This window comes from Cherax quadricarinatus, chromosome 33 (assembly GCF_038502225.1).
Source record: "Cherax quadricarinatus isolate ZL_2023a chromosome 33, ASM3850222v1, whole genome shotgun sequence".
Classification (NCBI taxonomy): Eukaryota; Metazoa; Arthropoda; class Malacostraca; order Decapoda; family Parastacidae; genus Cherax; species Cherax quadricarinatus.
The window spans coordinates 27589348-27609038 of NC_091324.1; the positions used below are offsets into that span (position 1 = coordinate 27589348).

Sequence of the window (19691 nt, forward strand, 5' to 3'; positions counted from 1 at the left end):
AATTAGAGAGGAATAAGTTTACTGAGTATACCAGGAAAAGTGTACGGTAGGGTTATAATTGAAAGAATTAGAAAGACAGAATGTAGGATTGCAGATGAGCAAGGAGGTTTCAGAGTGGGTAGGGGATGTGTAGATCAAGTGTTTACATTGAAGCATATATGTGAACAGTATTTAGATAAAGGTAGGGAAGTTTTTATTGCATTTATGGATTTAAAAAAAGGCATATGATAGAGTGGATAAGAGGAGCAATGTGGCAGATGTTGCAAGTATATGGAATAGGTGGTAAGTTACTAAATGCTGTAAAGAGTTTTTATGAGGATAGTGAGGCTCAGGTTAGTGTGTGTAGAAGAGAGGGAGACTACTTCCCAGTAAAAGTAGGTCTTAGACAGGGATGTGTAATGTCACCATGGTTGTTTAATATATTTATAGATGGGGTTGTAAAAGAAGTAAATGCTAGGGTGTTTGAGAGAGGGGTGGGATTAAATTATGGGGAATCAAATTCAAAATGGGAATTGACACAGTTACTTTTTGCTGATGAGACTGTGCTTATGGGAGATTCTAAAGAAAAATTGCAAAGATTAGTGGATGAGTTTGGGAATGTGTGTAAAGGTAGAAAGTTGAAAGTGAGCATAGAAAAGAGTAAGGTGATGAAGGTATCAAATGATTTAGATAAAGAAAAATTGGATATCAAATTGGGGAGGAGGAGTATGGAAGAAGTGAATGTTTTCAGATACTTGGGAGTTGACGTGTCGGCAGATGGATTTATGAAGGATGAGGTTAATCATAGAATTGATGAGGGAAAAAAGGTGAGTGGTGCGTTGAGGTATATGTGGAGACAAAAAACGTTATCTATGGAGGCAAAGAAGGGAATGTATGAAAGTATAGTAGTACCAACACTCTTATATGGATGTGAAGCTTGGGTGGTAAATGCAGCAGCGAGGAGACGGTTGGAGGCAGTGGAGATGTCCTGTCTAAGGGCAATGTGTGGTGTAAATATTATGCAGAAAATTCGGAGTGTGGAAATTAGGAAAAGGTGTGGAGTTAATAAAAGTATTAGTCAGAGGGCAGAAGAGGGGTTGTTGAGGTGGTTTGGTCATTTAGAGAGAATGGATCAAAGTAGAATGATATGGAAAGCATATAAATCTATAGGGGAAGGAAGGCGGGGTAGGGGTCGTCCTCGAAAGGGTTGGAGAGAGGGGGTAAAGGAGGTTTTGTGGGCGAGGGGCCTGGACTTCCAGCAAGCATGCGTGAGCGTGTTAGATAGGAGTGAATGGAGACGAATGGTACTTGGGACCTGACGATCTGTTGGAGTGTGAGCAGGGTAATATTTAGTGAAGGGATTCAGGGAAACCGGTTATTTTCATATAGTCGGACTTGAGTCCTGGAAATGGGAAGTACAATGCCTGCACTTTAAAGGAGGGGTTTGGGATATTGGCAGTTTGGGGGGATACGTTGTGCATCTTTATACGTATATGCTTCTAAACTATTGTATTCTGAGCACCTCTGCAAAAACAGTGATAATGTGTGAGTGTGGTGAAAGTGTTGAATGATGATGAAAGTATTTTCTTTTTGGGGATTTTCTTTCTTTTTTGGGTCACCCTGCCTCGGTGGGAGACGGCAGACTTGTTGGGGGGGAAAAAAAAAAATCAAAGACATGCAATAAAACAGATCCTAGAACATAAAAATATGAATCACACAGAAAGACTGAAGGGTCTGCAACTAAATTAAGTGAAAAAGAAAATATATATATAAAAAAAAAAAAGAGTAAAAGAAAGGATATTAAAAAAACATACAAGAATATGAGAATGCAGTTACGGAAGCCATGGTACAGGTACAACGTATTAAGAGAAATAAATCATATTTCAAATTATGAGAAAAGTGCTTTAAACACTAGAAAATATTCTTCGCAATTAGATTTGTAGATATGTGGAATAGGATTCAAGAAGAAAGTGTAGTACAATCTCTGGAGACTTTTGACAATAAAAAACTAAATACTTTATTATTGAAAACTGTACATAACATACATAACTCAGTTCTTGTAGCCACAAATATGTCAAAACAGGTACGTAATCACAAATAGGTAAAACAAACACTACTAGATATTCACAAGGAGGGGTTTGGGATATTGGCAGCTTGGAGGGACATCTAAACTGTCATATCTGAGTGCCTCTGCACAGTGATTATGTATGAGTGAGGGTGAAATTGTTGAATGATGATGAAAGGTTTTTCTTTCTTTCTTTCTGGGTCACCCTACCTTGGTGGGAAATGGCCAACATGTAAAAAAAAATCTGAAGTATGAATGTAATCTAAAGATTTATAATGCACAAACTGGCTTTCATAGTATTAAAGAAACTGGTTGATGGCACACCAATAGCCGACTCAACAAAACATTAAAAAAAAAAAAAGTGATCCTAAAAGAATTGTTTGATTAGTACCTTTCTAGATGTATTCTCCAGCAATCCCATTCCCAAGGTGATTTCCATCATAATAACACTACATACTCAGGTTTTATTAGTTACCAATAAGATAGTAACTTCCAACAAAGTCTGTGGTAGCAGAGCCTCAGGTAGCTCACTGAAGTATCACTTAATGTGTGTGTGCACACATTGGCACATGTAGCCCAAGATAAGAAAATGTATGCCGAGACATACATGCATGCAAAAGCTTCCAACTGTGAAAAAAGTGCATTTTATATAGTGTGTTTGTATGTATAAATAAGTATCTGACAAAATAACCAAAAGGAATATAAATTTGATTTCAAAGTAATCTACCTATTAAATGGTTAACTGAACTACAAAAAAAATGCATTTTAAAATTCCCATATTTTTTAAGATATATTTGGTCAAATGTCTTGAATGGATAAGTCTAAGAGCATGCAAAAACACCCACAAATTTAAAAGAAATTAAATAAAACTGGTAATGCATAAATCAAATAGGATTATTACATGCTTTGTCAGCATGGTCATTCAATATTTTGTGTTCCTATATACAAATACAGATAAGAAAAATAGTTTCATGATTACAATACTTGCCTGTTAATGAGAGGTATATGTCAACTCTTGGTATTTAATTTATTTCTTGAAGGTAGTATTGGTTGCATCCTCAACCTTAAGGCTGCAATAAAGTGACCTACTGAGAAGAAACCATTTAGCAACCAGCTATTATTGCAAATAATTGTATGCGTGACAGTACTAATTGTACAGATATCAGAGGTCAGATAATTTTAATAATACCAATCATTGCTCTACTACTATACTGTACAGTATCTCTTATTAGAAAAGTTGCATGCACGAAATGAAGGCTAATTTTTTAAAAGAAAATTTATTTTCCTATTCAAACTTTAAAGTTTCAATTGTCTGATACTGTAAACATAAAAACTACATTATTTGAATTAGCAAAAAATAGAGCTAAGGGAAAGAATACTTAATCTAAACCAGTCCAAAAGCCTATCAAGCTTTGACTATCCTCCACAAAAAATAAATAATACTCTTTAATATCTAATAAATATGAAATAGAGCTAGTGTACCATTCAGTATGAATGTGGTGATAAGAATCTTTAAGACACTAGCCTAATCTTTAAATATTTTCTGTACAGTTTGTAAGTACACTAACTTTGTGCTCGCTCACCAATATTATTTCTTAACAATTTTCACTTCACAGAAGTTGCTAAATACACCCCCGTACTTCTGGTACAACACTAAATCAGGCTACTGTTAATCCATATTGCAAAATCAATCACAGTACTCAGGATAAAAGTTAACTGCAAATGAAATGCATTTCATTCGACAGATGCATTATTTCACTGCTTCTCACAATAAGAAAAATAAAAGAAAAAATTTGAGAAAAGTCATTTTGATCAGTAATGCTTGCTATTAACAGCAGACCAGGTTCACACCTATCACAGAAGACTCAAACGTATGTAACTCTTCCAATTGCATTAACTTAACCTACATTTCTCTCACTGGAAATATCTATTTAAAAACTTCTTTTTGTAGCTAAGACTATGCATTTTCATAAAGTATAAAATTTGGTTTTCTTTATAAGTGTTTTATGATTTAATAAATAAATTTAATCTAAGACATCTTCAAATGGCTTAAAGCTCAGATAATATGCACCTTTAAATTAAAGGAACAAATACTTTAGTACGACACATCCTGCCAGAAATTTTTCCTGCCTCTCCCTTTCCCCTCTCACCCATTTTTGTTGTTACTGTATACCATGATTACTAAAAAATTATTTTGCATTTATATCAAAAAAATATATTTAGTTATGACCTTTTACTTTAAGCGTTATACATATGTTTTAACATAAAAAAACAGCTGCCCAAAACTGCAAGCCAAGCCAACATGCTTTGATCATTTGTAACAATATGATTTCCATGTGTGTTTTGGATACTGTAAAATATATACAGCACTCACTGAAAACTTATAGTGCACATTTCGCTCAATGAATTCATTATTTACCATTTGAAGATGTTATACAAATATGAAACCATCTTGACAATATTAACTAGCTGAAGCTTTAAACCTGATTCAAGTGACATGGTGATGAAAGGTGGCTTGCCCTCCTGGTGCAACACAGTAACTGGAATTCATAAATCATCACTGGTGATTATGAAAATTGGACAGTGTTACTGAAACTTCAATGCAATTCCTCTAATGGCTAGAACACTGGGCAGGAGGTCAACAGACCAAGATTACTAAGCTTACCATTTTCACTGTTGCATACTTTTCAGTGTCTAAGTGGTAATCTGCATTAGCCTAGGGATTACCAAACCATGAGTTCTATCAAGAGCCGTAACAAAGGATGAATTACTGATTGTTTTCCTTCACTTCTAGTGTAACAGTGAACAATGAAGCAACCACATGCAAATGAGACATTGCTAGGACAATGCTGTCTTGTGTGATGAGGCAGCTTGTAGTATTTCATTGAAAGATCTCTCAAAACAACGCTTCAACTCAGCATAGGATGTAACCAGGATGTTCTGCTCATCATGGGACATTAGACATATCTGTAATATTTCAATGCACATATATAAGGTTTTCACGATACAGAATGTCTGCTGATTCTGAATAGAAATCGTAAGCCATACATAAAATAAAATAAAAAGAGTAATTATATTTTTAACACTGGTGAAGACACTTTCATTAAATATAATTATATCTCATATGTTCAACAAAAATGATTTGCTTACTGTCAGCTGGAGAAGAGAGGAATGCAGAGGAGAGAGAGAGATTCAACCAAGTGAGAGAGTAATTGTGGTACAATATAAGCACTAGTAGTTTGTTGGATTATGTATTGGTAGATAAAAGACATTATATCAGATCACTTTCTAGTTGTAGCTACACTGAGAGTAAAAGGTAGATGGGATACAAGGAGAATAGAAGCACTGAATTTATAAACTAAAAGAGGAGGCAGTTAGGGTAAGATATAAACAGCTATTGGAGGATAGATGGGCTAATGAGAGCATAGGCAATGGGGTCGAAGAGGTATGGGGTAGGTTTAAAAATGTAGTGTTAGAGTGTTCAGCAGAAGTTTGTGGTTACAGGAAAGTGGGTGCAGGAGGGAAGAGGAGCGATTGGTGGAATGATGATGTAAAGAGAGTAGTAAGGGAGAAAAAGTTAGCATATGAGAAGTTTTTACAAAGTAGAAGTGATGCAAGGAGGGAAGAGTATATGGAGAAAAAGAGAGAGGTTAAGAGAGTGGTGAAGCAATGTAAAAAGAGAGCAAATGAGAGAGTGGGTGAGATGTTATCAACAAATTTTGTTGAAAATAAGAAAAAGTTTTGGAGTGAGATTAACAAGTTAAGAAAGCCTAGAGAACAAATTGATTTGTCAGTTAAAAATAGGAGAGGAGAGTTATTAAATGGAGAGTTAGAGGTATTGGGAAGATGGAAGGAATATTTTGAGGAATTGTTAAATGTTGATGAAGATAGGGAAGCTGTGATTTCGTGTATAGGGCAAGGAGGAATAACATCTTGTAGGAGTGAGGAAGAGCCAGTTGTGAGTGTGGGGGAAGTTCGTGAGGCAGTAGGTAAAATGAAAGGGGGTAAGGCAGCCGGGATTGATGGGATAAAGATAGAAATGTTAAAAGCAGGTGGGGATATATTATTTCGACTTATGTTGTACAATACAGGGCATATCAAAATGATGGGCTCAATTTCAAAGCAGTATATTTCACGATCCAGTCCATCTCTTTGAAACATCCTGTACTATAGGAATTGGAAATGCCAAGATAACTGTGACCAGAAGGTTTCAATGATTAAGAGAATTCTTATCAGAAGCCACATATGAAGCATACAAATAAACAATATGATAATATGAGATGAGAGAAGATATAAAAGAAAAACAATGTACACTACAATTATAGTTTTTTTATTACCATACTTATTTTAACTGAGATAAATGTGTTTGACCTCAGAGAAGAAACACTCAGCAACTTTGGTATCTCTGTAGGTCTTCGTCCAAAGGTTGGACAAGGCTGAAGAATTCTTTGTATTAAGATCCCATGATTTGTATTGAACTGATGAAGCCACTGTGTGGTGAAACGTTTTCTCAATAAAGATTCCCATATGTTGCACAAGTGTCTCAATCTTCAACTTGTTGGTTTTTTAAACCATCTATCACATCTGTCAGACACTGCAACATCATGGGATCTTGATACAAAGAATTTTCGTATCTCCGTTGCTAGCCTTCCTGTGAATTATGGCATGCCATATTCTTATACTCTGGCAAAACCGTAGGACCTTGTCTGTCAATGCACTTAAGTGGTGCTTATCCTCATTCTCTAGCACAGGCTTTTCTTATGGTATGATTGAGTTTTTCTATACTTATGAGTGAGCTCAGGGTTGATACAGTACCTGTCATCCATGAACCCATAACAAAGCACTTGTGATACTTGTCATCAGTGATTCTGCACCAAGGCAACAGTGACACCTGTCATCACTGAACCTGCACCAAGACATGAGTGATACCTGTCATCAGTGATCCTACACCAAGAAATGAGTGATACCTGTCATCAGTGATCCTACACCAATATACACAATGTCAACTCTACATTATCAAATCTACCTTAGTAAATGAAAAAGAATCTAAGCCAAAACATGATTCAACACATGATCTGTATTTAACATACCTGGGTACACTACTATTCACACCTATAAGCAGAACACAGAGAATGAGATAGGCATAACTGAAAGGTAAAAACACAACTGAGTTATAAGGATATTAAGAACATAAGAAAGAAGGAACACTGCAGCAGGCCTACTGGCCCATGCGGGGCAGGTCCATGTCAACCCCAGGCTTAGACCAATGGCCCACCCAGTCAGGTCACCTCCACTTAAGGAAAGATCATGGCATCTGACCCAGTAGCACCAGCTAGTCAGGTCCAACTCACACCCACCCACACCCACTCATGTATTTCTCTAACCTATTTTTAAAACTACACAACATCTTAGCTTCTGTAACGATACTCGAGAGTTTGTTCCACTCATCCACAACTCTATTAACAAACCAGTGCTTTCCTATATCCTTCCTGAGGCTCCATATGCAGTTTTAAGAACAGGCACAACAGGGCCCATGAGGCTAGAAGGGGGTGAATCTGGGAAGCTATAAGTTGAGAGGTCGAGTCAGGAGCTAAGACTCAACCCCTGCAGCTTCAGTTTCATAGTGGTTGGGAAATGGAATGACCTCAGCAAAGAAGTGGTGTAAGAGTAGGTATGATACAGCCCATGAGGCTAGTGGGGAATGAATCTGGCAAGCAGCAAGTTGAGAGGTGGGACCAGAAGCTAGGAGTTGACCTCTGCAACCACATATAGTTGAGTATATATGAGAAGACTATCTATAACTATGAAGACAAATCTCCCTGCATCACAGAGAAAACTGGAAAAAAAAATTGCAGATATAAAGGATAGTCAAAGCAGTTAACAGAGAAAAGACTTATACTAGGCCCCATCTATAGTTTTGAAAACATCTACTGTTAGGTCAAAACATTGTCATTTTATTAAATGCAGTTGACTAGACATAACAAGGTAAGAGAGAGATCACCAGTACAAAAGGTGTTATGGAATTAATACCAACAGTCAAAAAAATTAGTGTTCAAGATATATTAGGGAATCTTTATTGAAAACAGGAATTCAGCCACTAGATAGAAAACAGCAATACTACACTACAGAAAGATTAATCAAGATTTTATCTAAATATTTTGGCAATGCAACATCTTAAGTCACATTTCTATGTAGCAGGTTAAACCAGCATATTTCCCATAGAGGATATACTGTACACTAAAAAACCCAGGGATACTGAACTTAGAGGCAAAAATATTTAGCACACAAGGAGCAACTAACTAGACCATAAACTGTCTTGATATTTAATTAATGCCTATAAAGATTCATGAACCATTTTGGTTGGAACAGAGAAGCACAGCAGGATTAGTCACAGGAAAAACCAGAAATAAAGAAGATAGGAAGTACAGTGCCTGCACTCGATAGAAGGAGTGGGGATATTTGCTGTTTGGAAGGACATCCAAACTGCAGTATCTATGTACCTCTGGCAAGACAGTGATAGTGTGAATGATGGTGAAAGTGTTTCTTTCTTTCTTGTGTTACCCTACCTTGGTGGGAGACAGCCAGTGAGTTAAAAAAATAATAAGTGTGGTGGTAAGAAGCTCGAGGAGCCATATTTGAGTCACAGGTAATAAACAAAATATGCACCAAGTAAATAAGATGTACCATTACTCATGTAGTTAACTACTGTAGATTACTATTAGGTAAAAGATTATAAGCTGGAAAATAATTATAAGCTACCAAACAGTACCCACCTTGTCTGATGATCCAGCATCTAATTTATTAAGGACTGATACTATATGTGCCAAGTCTAACCAAGGTCTCCCATCATCTGTTACCTGAAATAAAAAAAACATACACTTCATTATTGAAAGGCATTTTAGTCCAGTATCAGTGTGTCCTGGCACAGTTAAATGCTCCCAGACATATAATTTAATGATACAATAATCAGATATCAGATTCGAGAGAGCGAATATGGGAGAAGTGAACATAATTAGATATTTAGGAGTAGATGTATTGGCAGATGGGCCTATGAAAGATGAGAATCACAAAACAGAAGAGAGAAAAAAGATAGGTGATGTACTGAGGCAGAGAAAGTTTATCTACAGAAGCAAAACGGGTAATGTTCTTAAGCACACACACACACACACACACCAACACTTATGGGTGTGAAGCATGAGCATTAAACTTTGAAGTGATGATTGAGGCTAAAGTCAGTAAAGATGTCATGCTTGAGAGCAATTTGTGATGTGAATATTACGCAGAAAATTCAAGGCATAGAGATTAGAAGACAGTGTGGTTTTCAAAGGTATAACTCAGATGGCTGAGGAGGGGCTGTCAAGGTTTTTTTTTTTTAATATATTTTTTTTTTTTTGCATTTACAAAGGCTGGCGCACAAAAGGATAACCAAGAATGTATAAATCTGGGATGGAAAAAAAGGAGGGATAGTAGTCACTCCATGAAAGGTTGGAGGGAAGGGGTAAAGGTGGTGCTAAGTGCTACGAGCCTAAGCATCCAGCAGGCTTGCGTGGGCGTATTTGATCAGAATGGAGACAAGTATTTTTTATGACTTGATGTAATGTTGGAGTGTGAGCAAGGTAATGTTATGAAGAGATTGGGAAAACCAGTTATCTGGACTAGAGTCCTGGTAGTGGGAACTACAGTGTCTGCACTTTAAAGGTGTGGGGATGGAACAGTTAGGAAGGTCATTTGTAATGTAATGTCTACACACTTCTTGCAAGACAGTAAATGAATGGTGAATGAACTTTCTTGTTTGGGTTACCCTTCCATGGAGGAAGATGGTGGGCATGTTAAAGAATAAGACTGATCCACAGGGATCAGTCTTAGGCCCATTGTTGTTTATAATATATATCAATGACCTCGATGGAGAAATACTAGTGATATGAGTAAATTCGCCGATGACATGAAGATAGGTAGGATAATTGATTCAAATGTAGACGTCATGGAACTTCAGGAGGACTTAGACAAACTCAATTTCTGGTCAGAAAAGTGGCAGATGCAGTTCAATGTAGATAAATGCAGGGTTCTGAAGCTCGAAAGTGTCCATAACCCTAGCACTTATAAGTTAAATAACATAGAACTTAGCCATACAGATTACGACAAGGATTTGGAGGTTATGGTAAGCAGCAACCTTAAACCTAGACAGCAGTGCCTAAGCGTACGTAATAAGGCAAACAAATTACTGGGATTTATATTAAGAAGTGTAAGCAACAGAAGTCCAGCGGTTATATTACAGCTTTATACATCATTAGTCAGGCCTCACCTAGATTACGCAGCTCAGTTCTGGTCTCTAGATTACAGAATGGACATAAATTTGTTAGAAAACATTCAGCGTAGAACGACTAAATTAATACATAGCATTAGAAATCTTCCGTATGAAGAAAGACTGAAGGCCCTTAAACTACATTCACTTGTAAGACGAAAAATGAGGGGAGACATGATCAAAGTCTATAGTGGATGATGGGTATTAACAAAGAGGATATAAATAAAGTTTTGAGGATATCCCTTCAAGAGAGAACCCGCAATAATGGATTCAAATTAGATAAATTTAGATTTCTAAAGGATATAGGAAAGTACTGGTTTGGCAATAGGGAACGAGTGGAACGGTCTGCCTAGTAAGGTTATCGAAACTAAAACCTTGGGTAGTTTCAAATTTAGGTTGGATAAATGCACAAGTGAAAGGGGTTGGATTTGAGTGGGACTTGCACGTGAGTAAATAGAATTTTTTTTTTTTTTAAACACGTCGGCTGTTTCCCACCGAGGCAGGGTGACCCAAAAAAAGAAAGAAAATCCCCAAAAAGAAAATACTTTCATCATTCAACACTTTCACCACACCCACACATTATCACTGTTTTTGCAGAGGTGCTCAGAATACAACAGCTTAGAAGCATATACGTATAAAGATGCACAACATATCCCTCCAAACTGCCAATATCCCAAACCCCTCCTTTAAAGTGCAGGCATTATACTTCCCATTTCCAGGACTCAAGTCCGACTATATGAAAATAACCGGTTTCCCTGAATCCCTTCACTAAATATTACCCTGCTCACACTCCAACAGATCGTCAGGTCCCAAGTACCATTCGTCTCCATTCACTCCTATCTAACACGCTCACGCACGCTTGCTGGAAGTCCAAGCCCCTCGCCCACAAAACCTCCCTTACCCCCTCTCTCCAACCCTTTCGGGATGACCCCTACCCCACCTTCCTTCCCCCTATAGATTTATATGCTTTCCATGTCATTCTACTTTGAACCATTCTCTCTAAATGACCAAACCACCTCAACAACCCCTCTTCTGCCTTCTGACTAATACTTTTATTAACTCCACACCTTTTCCTAATTTCCACACTCCGAATTTTCTGCATAATATTTACACCACACATTGCCCTTAGACAGGACATCTCCACTGCCTCCAACCGTCTCCTCGCTGCTGCATTTACCACCCAAGCTTCACATCCATATAAGAGTGTTGGTACTACTATACTTTCATACATTCCCTTCTTTGCCTCCATAGATAACGTTTTTTGACTCCACATATACCTCAACGCACCACTCACCTTTTTTCCCTCATCAATTCTATGATTAACCTCATCCTTCATAAATCCATCCGCCGACACGTCAACTCCCAAGTATCTGAAAACATTCACTTCTTCCATACTCCTCCCCAATTTGATATCCAATTTTTCTTTATCTAAATCGTTTTATACCTTCATCACCTTACTCTTTTCTATGTTCACTATCAACTTTCTACCTTTACACACATTCTCAAACTCATCCACTAACCTTTGCAATTTTTCTTTAGAATCTCCCATAAGCACAGTATCATCAGCAAAAAAAGTAACTGTGTCAATTCCCACTTTGAATTTGATTCCCCATAATTTAATCTCACCCCTCTCCCAAACACCCTAGCATTTACTTCTTTTACAACCCCATCTATAAATATATTAAACAACCATGGTGACATTACACATCCCTGTCTAAGACCTACTTTTACCAGGAAGTAGTCTCCCTCTCTTCTACACACCCTAACCTGAGACTCACTATCCTCATAAAAACTCTTTACAGCATTTAGTAACTTACCACCTATTCCATATACTTGCAATATCTGCCATATTGCTCCTCTATCCACTCTATCATATGCCTTTTCTAAATCCATAAATGCACTAAAAACTTCCCTACCTTTATCTAAATACTGTTCACATATATGCTTCAATGTAAACACTTGATCTACACATCCCCTACCCACTCTGAAACCTCCTTGCTCATCCGCCATCCTACATTCTGTCTTGCCTCTAATTCTTTCAATTATAACCCTACCGTACACTTTTCCTGGTATACTCAGTAAACTTATTCCTCTCTAATTTTTACAATCTCTTTTGTCCCCTTTCCCTTTATATAAAGGGACTATACATGCTCTCCACCAATCGCTAGGTACCTTCCCCTCTTTCATACATTTATTAAACAAAAGTACCAACCACTCCAACACTATATCCCCCCCCCCTGCTTTTAACATTTCTGTCATGATCCCATAAGTTCCAGCTGCTTTACCCCCTTTCATTCTACATAATGCCTCACGTACCTCCCCCACACTTACATTCTGCTCTTCTTCACTCCTAAAAGATGGTATACCTCCCTGGCCAGTGCATGAAATTACCGCCTCCCTTTCTTCCTCAACATTTAAAAGTTCCTCAAAATATTCTCGCCATCTACCTAATACCTCCCTCTCCCCATCTACTGGCTTCCCTACTCTGTTTTTAACTGACAAATCCATACTTTCCCTAGGCTTTCTTAGCTTGTTTAACTCACTCCAAAATTTTTTCTTATTTTCATTAAAATTTCTTGACAGTGCCTCTCCCACTCTATCATCTGCTCTCCTTTTGCACTCTCTCACCACTCTTCACCTTTCTTTTACTCTCCATATACTCTGCTCTTCTTATAACACTTCTGCTTTGTAAAAACCTCTCATAAGCTACCTTTTTCTCTTTTATCACACCCTTTACTTCATCATTCTACCAATCACTCCTCTTTCCTCCTGCCCCCACCCTCCTATAACCACAAACTTCTAATACTGCATTTTTAAAACTATTCCAACCCTCTTCAACCCCCTCACTACTTATCTTTGCATTAGCCCACCTTTCTGCCAATAGTCGCTTATATCTCACTCGAACTTGCTCCTCCCTTAGTTTATACACTTTCCCTCTTACAAGTGCACCAATAATATTTATACCATTTTTTACACTAATGCAGTAGTCTGCATAACAGTAAATCTTATATTTTTTGTGAGAATAAAAATTCAAAGTGGAAAGCAAAAGAATATAAGAGGGGCCTTGAGACGTGACTAATGACTAGAGGAAATATCATTTTAGTGCCAGGAATGTCTTTCTTGTTTATTCTGGACCCTATTCGGAAATTGGCATCTTTTGAAATTTGTGTGAAATTGGCAAAATTGCTAAATTCTGACCACTGTACTGGATAGTTGAATTTATAAATGGGTGGTTTCTTGCACCCATTCGATAGAAAAAATGGAGTTCTAGCGAAATATGCATGTTTTTTGTCGACTAGTACAGTGAAATTGGCCGAAAATGGGGCTCAAAGTGGGCAAAATCGCCGATGCGTAAACATCGCCGAGACCGCTAACTTTGCGAGAGCATAATTCCATAAGTTTTCTATCAAATTTCAAACTTTTGGTGTCTCTATGAACGGGAAAAGATTCTCTATCTTTTCACAAGAGAAAATAATTTTTTTTTTTAAATTTGGCCGACCCTGAGAACGAGTTTCGGAGAGGGCCTGTCGACCCTCAAAGGGTTAAAGGAGGGGTTTCGGTTATTGGCAGTTTGGAGAGATGTCTAAGCTGTCGTATCTGAGCGCCTCTGTAGACAGTGATTGTGTATGAGTGATGGTGAAAGTGCTGAATGATAATGAAAGTTTTTTTCTTTCTTTTTGGGGTTTTCTTTCTTTTTTGGGTCACCCTGTCTCAGTGGGAAACGACCGACGTATTAAAAAAAAAATGGAAAACTGCATGTTCATGCTTATATCACTGTTCTGAGTCATAAGTACACATTTCCACAACAAATAACATTCCTACCCTAAAACAATGCAAGACAAATGAGGCATTAGGACATTTATAAAAGATATGCTTCACCAGTCAGGGTCTTCATCAATCCAATATATATTTATTATTTATATTAATATTAATATTATCACACTGGCCGATTCCCACCAAGGCAGGGTGGCCCGAAAAAGAAAAACTTTCACCATCATTCACTCCATCACTGTCTTGCCAGAAGGGTGCTTTACACTACAGTTTTTAAACTGCAACATTAACACCCCTCCTTCAGAGTGCAGGCACTGTACTTCCCATCTCCAGGACTCAAGTCCAGCCTGCCGGTTTCCCTGAACCCCTTCATAAATGTTACTTTGCTCACACTCCAACAGCACGTCAAGTATTAAAAACCATTTGTCTCCATTCACTCCTATCAAACACGCTCACGCATGCCTGCTGGAAGTCCAAGCCCCTCGCACACAAAACCTCCTTTACCCCCTCCCTCCAACCTTTCCTAGGCCGACCCCTACCCCGCCTTCCTTCCACTACAGACTGATACACTCTTGAAGTCATTCTGTTTCGCTCCATTCTCTCTACATGTCCGAACCACCTCAACAACCCTTCCTCAGCCCTCTGGACAACAGTTTTGGTAATCCCGCACCTCCTCCTAACTTCCAAACTACGAATTCTCTGCATTATATTCACACCACACATTGCCCTCAGACATGACATCTCCACTGCCTCCAGCCTTCTCCTCGCTGCAACATTCATCACCCATGCTTCACACCCATATAAGAGCGTTGGTAAAACTATACTCTCATACATTCCCCTTTTTGCCTCCAAGGACAAAGTTCTTTGTCTCCACAGACTCCTAAGTGCACCACTCACCCTTTTCCCCTCATCAATTCTATGATTCACCTTATTTTTCATAGACCCATCCGCTGACACGTCCACTCCCAAATATCTGAATACATTCACCTCCTCCATACTCTCTCCCTCCAATCTGATATCCAATCTTTCATCACCTAATCTTTTTGTTATCCTCATAACCTTACTCTTTCCTGTATTCACTTTTAATTTTCTTCTTTTGCATACCCTACCAAATTCATCCACCAATCTCTGCAACTTCTCTTCAGAATCTCCCAAGAGCACAGTGTCATCAGCAAAGAGCAACTGTGACAACTCCCACTTTATGTGTGATTCTTTATCTTTTAACTCCACACCTCTTGCCAAGACCCTCGCATTTACTTCTCTTACAACCCCGTCTATAAATATATTAAACAACCACGGTGACATCACACATCCTTGTCTAAGGCCTACTTTTACTGGGAAATAATTTCCCTCTTTCCTACATACTCTAACTTGAGCCTCACTATCCTCGTAAAAACTCTTCACTGCTTTCAGTAACCTACCTCCTATACCATACACCTGCAACATCTGCCATATTGCCCCCCCCCCTATCCACCCTGTCATATGCCTTTTCCAAATCCATAAATGCCACAAAGACCTCTTTAGCCTTATCTAAATACTGTTCACTTACATGTTTCACTGTATACACCTGGTTCACACACCCCCTACCTTTCCTAAAGCCTCCTTGTTCATCTGCTATCCTATTCTCCGTCTTACTCTTAACTCTTTCAATAATAACTCTACCATACACTTTGCCAGGTATACTCAACAGACTTATCCCCCTGTAATTTTTGCACTCTCTTTTGTCCCCTTTGCCTTTATACAATGGAACTATGCATGCTCTCTGCCAATCCCTAGGTACCTTACCCTCTTCCATACATTTATTAAATAATTGCACCAACCACTCCAAAACTATATCCCCACCTGCTTTTAACATTTCTATCTTTATCCCATCAATCCCGGCTGCCTTACCCCCTTTCATTTTACCTACTGCCTCAGGAACTTCCCCCACACTCACAACTGGCTCTTCCACACTCCTACAAGATGTTATTCCTCCTTGCCCTATACACGAAATCACAGATCCCTATCTTTCATCAACATTTAACAATTCCTCAAAATATTCCCTCCATCTTCCCAATACCTCTAACTCTCCATTTAATAACTCTCCTCTCCTATTTTTAACTGACAAATCCATTTGTTCTTTAGGCTTCCTTAACTTGTTAATCTCACTCCAAAACTTTTTCTTATTTTCAACAAAATTTGTTGATAACATCTCACCCACTCTCTCATTTGCTCTCTTTTTACATTGCTTCACCACTCTCTTAACCTCTCTCTTTTTCTCCATATACTCTTCCCTCCCTGCATCACTTCTACTTTGTAAAAACTTCTCATATGCTAACTTTTTCTCCCTTACTACTCTCTTTACATCATCATTCCACCAATCGCTCCTCTTCCCTCCCGCACCCACTTTCCTGTAACCACAAACTTCTGCTAACACTTTAACATTACATTTTTAAACCTACCCCATACCTCTTCGACCCCACTGCCTATGCTCTCATTAGCCCATCTATCCTCCAATAGCTGTTTATATCTTACCCTAACTGCCTCCTCTTTTAGTTTATAAACCTTCACCTCTCTCTTCCCTGATGCTTCTATTCTCCTTGTATCCCATCTACCTTTTACTCTCAGTGTAGCTACAACTAGAAAGTGATCTGATATATCTGTGGCCCCTCTATAAACATGAACATCCTGAAGTCTACTTAACAGTCTTTTATCTACCAATACATAATCCAACAAACTACTGTCATTTCGCCCTACATCATGTCTTGTATACTTATCCTCTTTTTCTTAAAATATGTATTACCCATAACTAAATCCCTTTCTATACAAAGTTCAATCAAAGGGCTCCCATTATCATTTACACCTGGCACCCCAAACTTACCTACCACACCCTCTCTAAAAGTTTCTCCTACTTTAGCATTCAGGTCCCCTACCACAATTACTCTCTCACTTGGTTCAAAGGCTCCTATACATTCACTTAACATCTTCCAAAATCTCTCTCTCTCCTCTACACTCCTCTCTTCTCCAGGTGCATACACGCTTATTATGACCCACTTTTCGCATCCAACCTTTACTTTAATCCACATAATTCTTGAATTTACAAATTCATATTCTCCTTCCATAACTGATCCTTCACCATTACTGCTACCCCTTCCTTTGCTCTAACTCTCTCAGATACTCCAGATTTAATTCCATTTATTTCCCCCCACCGAAACTCCCCTAGCCCCTTCAGCTTTGTTTCGCTTAAGGCCAGGACATCCAACTTCTTTTCATTCATAACATCAGCAATCATCTGCTTCTTGTCATCCGCACTACATCCACGCACATTCAAGCATCCCAGTTTTATAAAGTTTTTCTTCTTCTCTTTTTTAGTAAATGTCTACAGGAGAAGGGGTTACTAGCCCATTGCTCCCGGCATCCTAGTTGCCTCATACGACATGCATGGCTTACGGAGGAAAGATTCTTTTCCACTTCCCCATGGACAATAGAAGAAATAAAGAACAAGAAGAGCTATTTAGAAAAAGGAGAAAAACCTAGATGTATGTATATATATATGCATGTGCGTGTCTGTGAAGTGTGACCAAAGTGTAAGTAGGAGTAGCAAGATATCCCTGTTATCTAGAGTGTTTATGAGACAGAAAAAGAAACCAGCAATCCTACCATCATGCAAAACAGTTACAGGTTTCTGTTTCACAGTCATCTGGCAGGACGGTAGTACTTCCCTGGGTGGTTGCTGTCTACCAGCCTACTACCTTAAAAATGATTTTGAAACAAACATTGCATTAATTAATATATTTACATACCATCTTTCTGCTGAACCACTCACCACACTCCCACCTACCTCCTAGCCTCGACCTCTCTACTAGTGTATTCTTATTAATTTTGCACATATTTCTCAAATTCTTTTGTGCAAGTTGCAGCCTTGAACTTTTCATCAAGGAAATCTAAAATTTGACTAACAAATGAAAGTTGCAATTTGTCACATATCACTAACCTTTTCATTCATAAAGAGGGTGTAACAACTCACCTGATGAAAGACGTAATCTCTGAAGAGCTTTAGCATATATCGGTCACCAGTCTCGCTCCAAGATGAATCCAAGTGGAGTCTGTCAAAAAAAAATCATTACTACTAAAATACAAGACCACATTATTCAGTATTCACCAATGTAGGGTGTTCCAGGATGCATCAAGCAATCTGGTTTCAGTCAAGACTCAGAAAATGTGACCTGTTGTGCATGAATAACCAATGAAGGAAACATTTAAAAAAAAATTACTTTTTTTGAATTAGACAGGTGCAACATGAGTCTTACTCAGCAACTTGTCAGTAGTGCACCATTCATGATATGACTTTTCCATTTTAAACTGTTTGATAACTGGTCCAAAGTTGCACCAAGTTCTTAATACTGCCAGGCTCAGAAGCATACATCGTGGCCCTCCAGCTACAAGTAAGGCCACCATGTATGTTACAATCACAGACTGTTCTTTTGAGACATGAGCACAGATTTAACAGCATAAAACTGCACAATCACAATGAAGTGTAACCTCAATATAAGGTAGAAAGTTGAAAGTGAACATAGAAAAGAGTAAGGTGATGAGGGTATCAAATGATTTAGATAAAGAAAAATTGGATATTAAATTGGGGAGGAGGAGTATGGAAGAAGTAGATGTTTTCAGATAATTGGGAGTTGACGTGTCAGCGGATGGATTTATGAAGGATGAGATTAATCATAGAACTGATGAGGGAAAAAAGGTGAGTGGTGCGTCGAGGTATATGTGGAAACAAAAAACGTTATCTATGGAGGCAAAGAAGGTAATGTATGAAAGTATAGTAGTACCAACACTCTTACATGGGCGTGAAGCTTGGGTTGTGAATGCAGCAGCGAGGAGGTGGTTGGAGGCAGTGGAGATGTCCTGTCTAAGGGCAATGCGTGGTGTAAATATTATGCTGAAGGGTCAAAGTATAATGACATAGAGAGCATTTAAATCTGTAGGGGAAGGAAGGCAGGGTAGGGGTTGTCCTCGAAGGGAGGTTTTGTGGGTGAGGGGCTTGGACTTCCAGCAGGCGTGCATGAGCGTGTTCGATAGGAGTGAATGGAGACGAATGGTATTTGGGACCTGACGATCTGTTGGAGTGCGAGCAGGGTAATATTTAGTCAAGGGATTCAGGAAAACCCGTTATTTTTATTTAGCCAGACTTGAGTCCTGGAAATGGGAAGTACAATGCCTGCACTCTAAAGGAGGAGTTTCGGGATATTAGCAGTTTGAAGAGATATGTTGTGTATCTTTATATGCATATGCTTCTAACTGTTGTGTTCTGAGCACCTCTGCAAAAACAGTGATTATGTGTGAGTGAGGTGACAGTGTTGAATGATGATGAAAGTATTTTCTTTTTGGGGATTTTCTTTCTTTTTGGGTCACCCTGCCTCGGTGGGAGATGGCCGACTTGTTAAAAAAAAAAAAAATAATATTACTTCTTTTATTACTGTAATCATTTATTTTATCATTACTAAATGGTCACCCTGCCTAGGTGGAATACGGCTGGTGCATTGAAAAAAAAAAAATTTAATCAACTTCCCTCCATACCACATAATATTT

General features: G+C 38.3%; 1 protein-coding gene across 5 annotated transcripts in view; it reads right to left on the reverse strand.

Moving 5' to 3' along the window:
* Positions 1–1765: 1765 nt before the first annotated feature.
* Positions 1766–19691, reverse strand: part of PAN3 (Poly(A) specific ribonuclease subunit PAN3) — an 81179-nt gene continuing 63253 nt past the window's right edge. For 4 of the 5 annotated variants that reach the window (XM_053783832.2, XM_053783831.2, XM_053783833.2 and 1 more), the window contains 3 exons: positions 18124–18202; positions 8818–8901; positions 1766–5011 (listed from right to left, as the gene is read on the reverse strand). In XM_053783832.2, coding sequence (XP_053639807.2) covers positions 4883–5011; positions 8818–8901; positions 18124–18202 — 292 coding nt within the window. In that variant the 3' untranslated portion in view covers positions 1766–4882. The remainder of the gene's footprint in view (positions 5012–8817; positions 8902–18123; positions 18203–19691) is intronic. The other variant, XR_011392727.1, reaches the window with a different exon arrangement.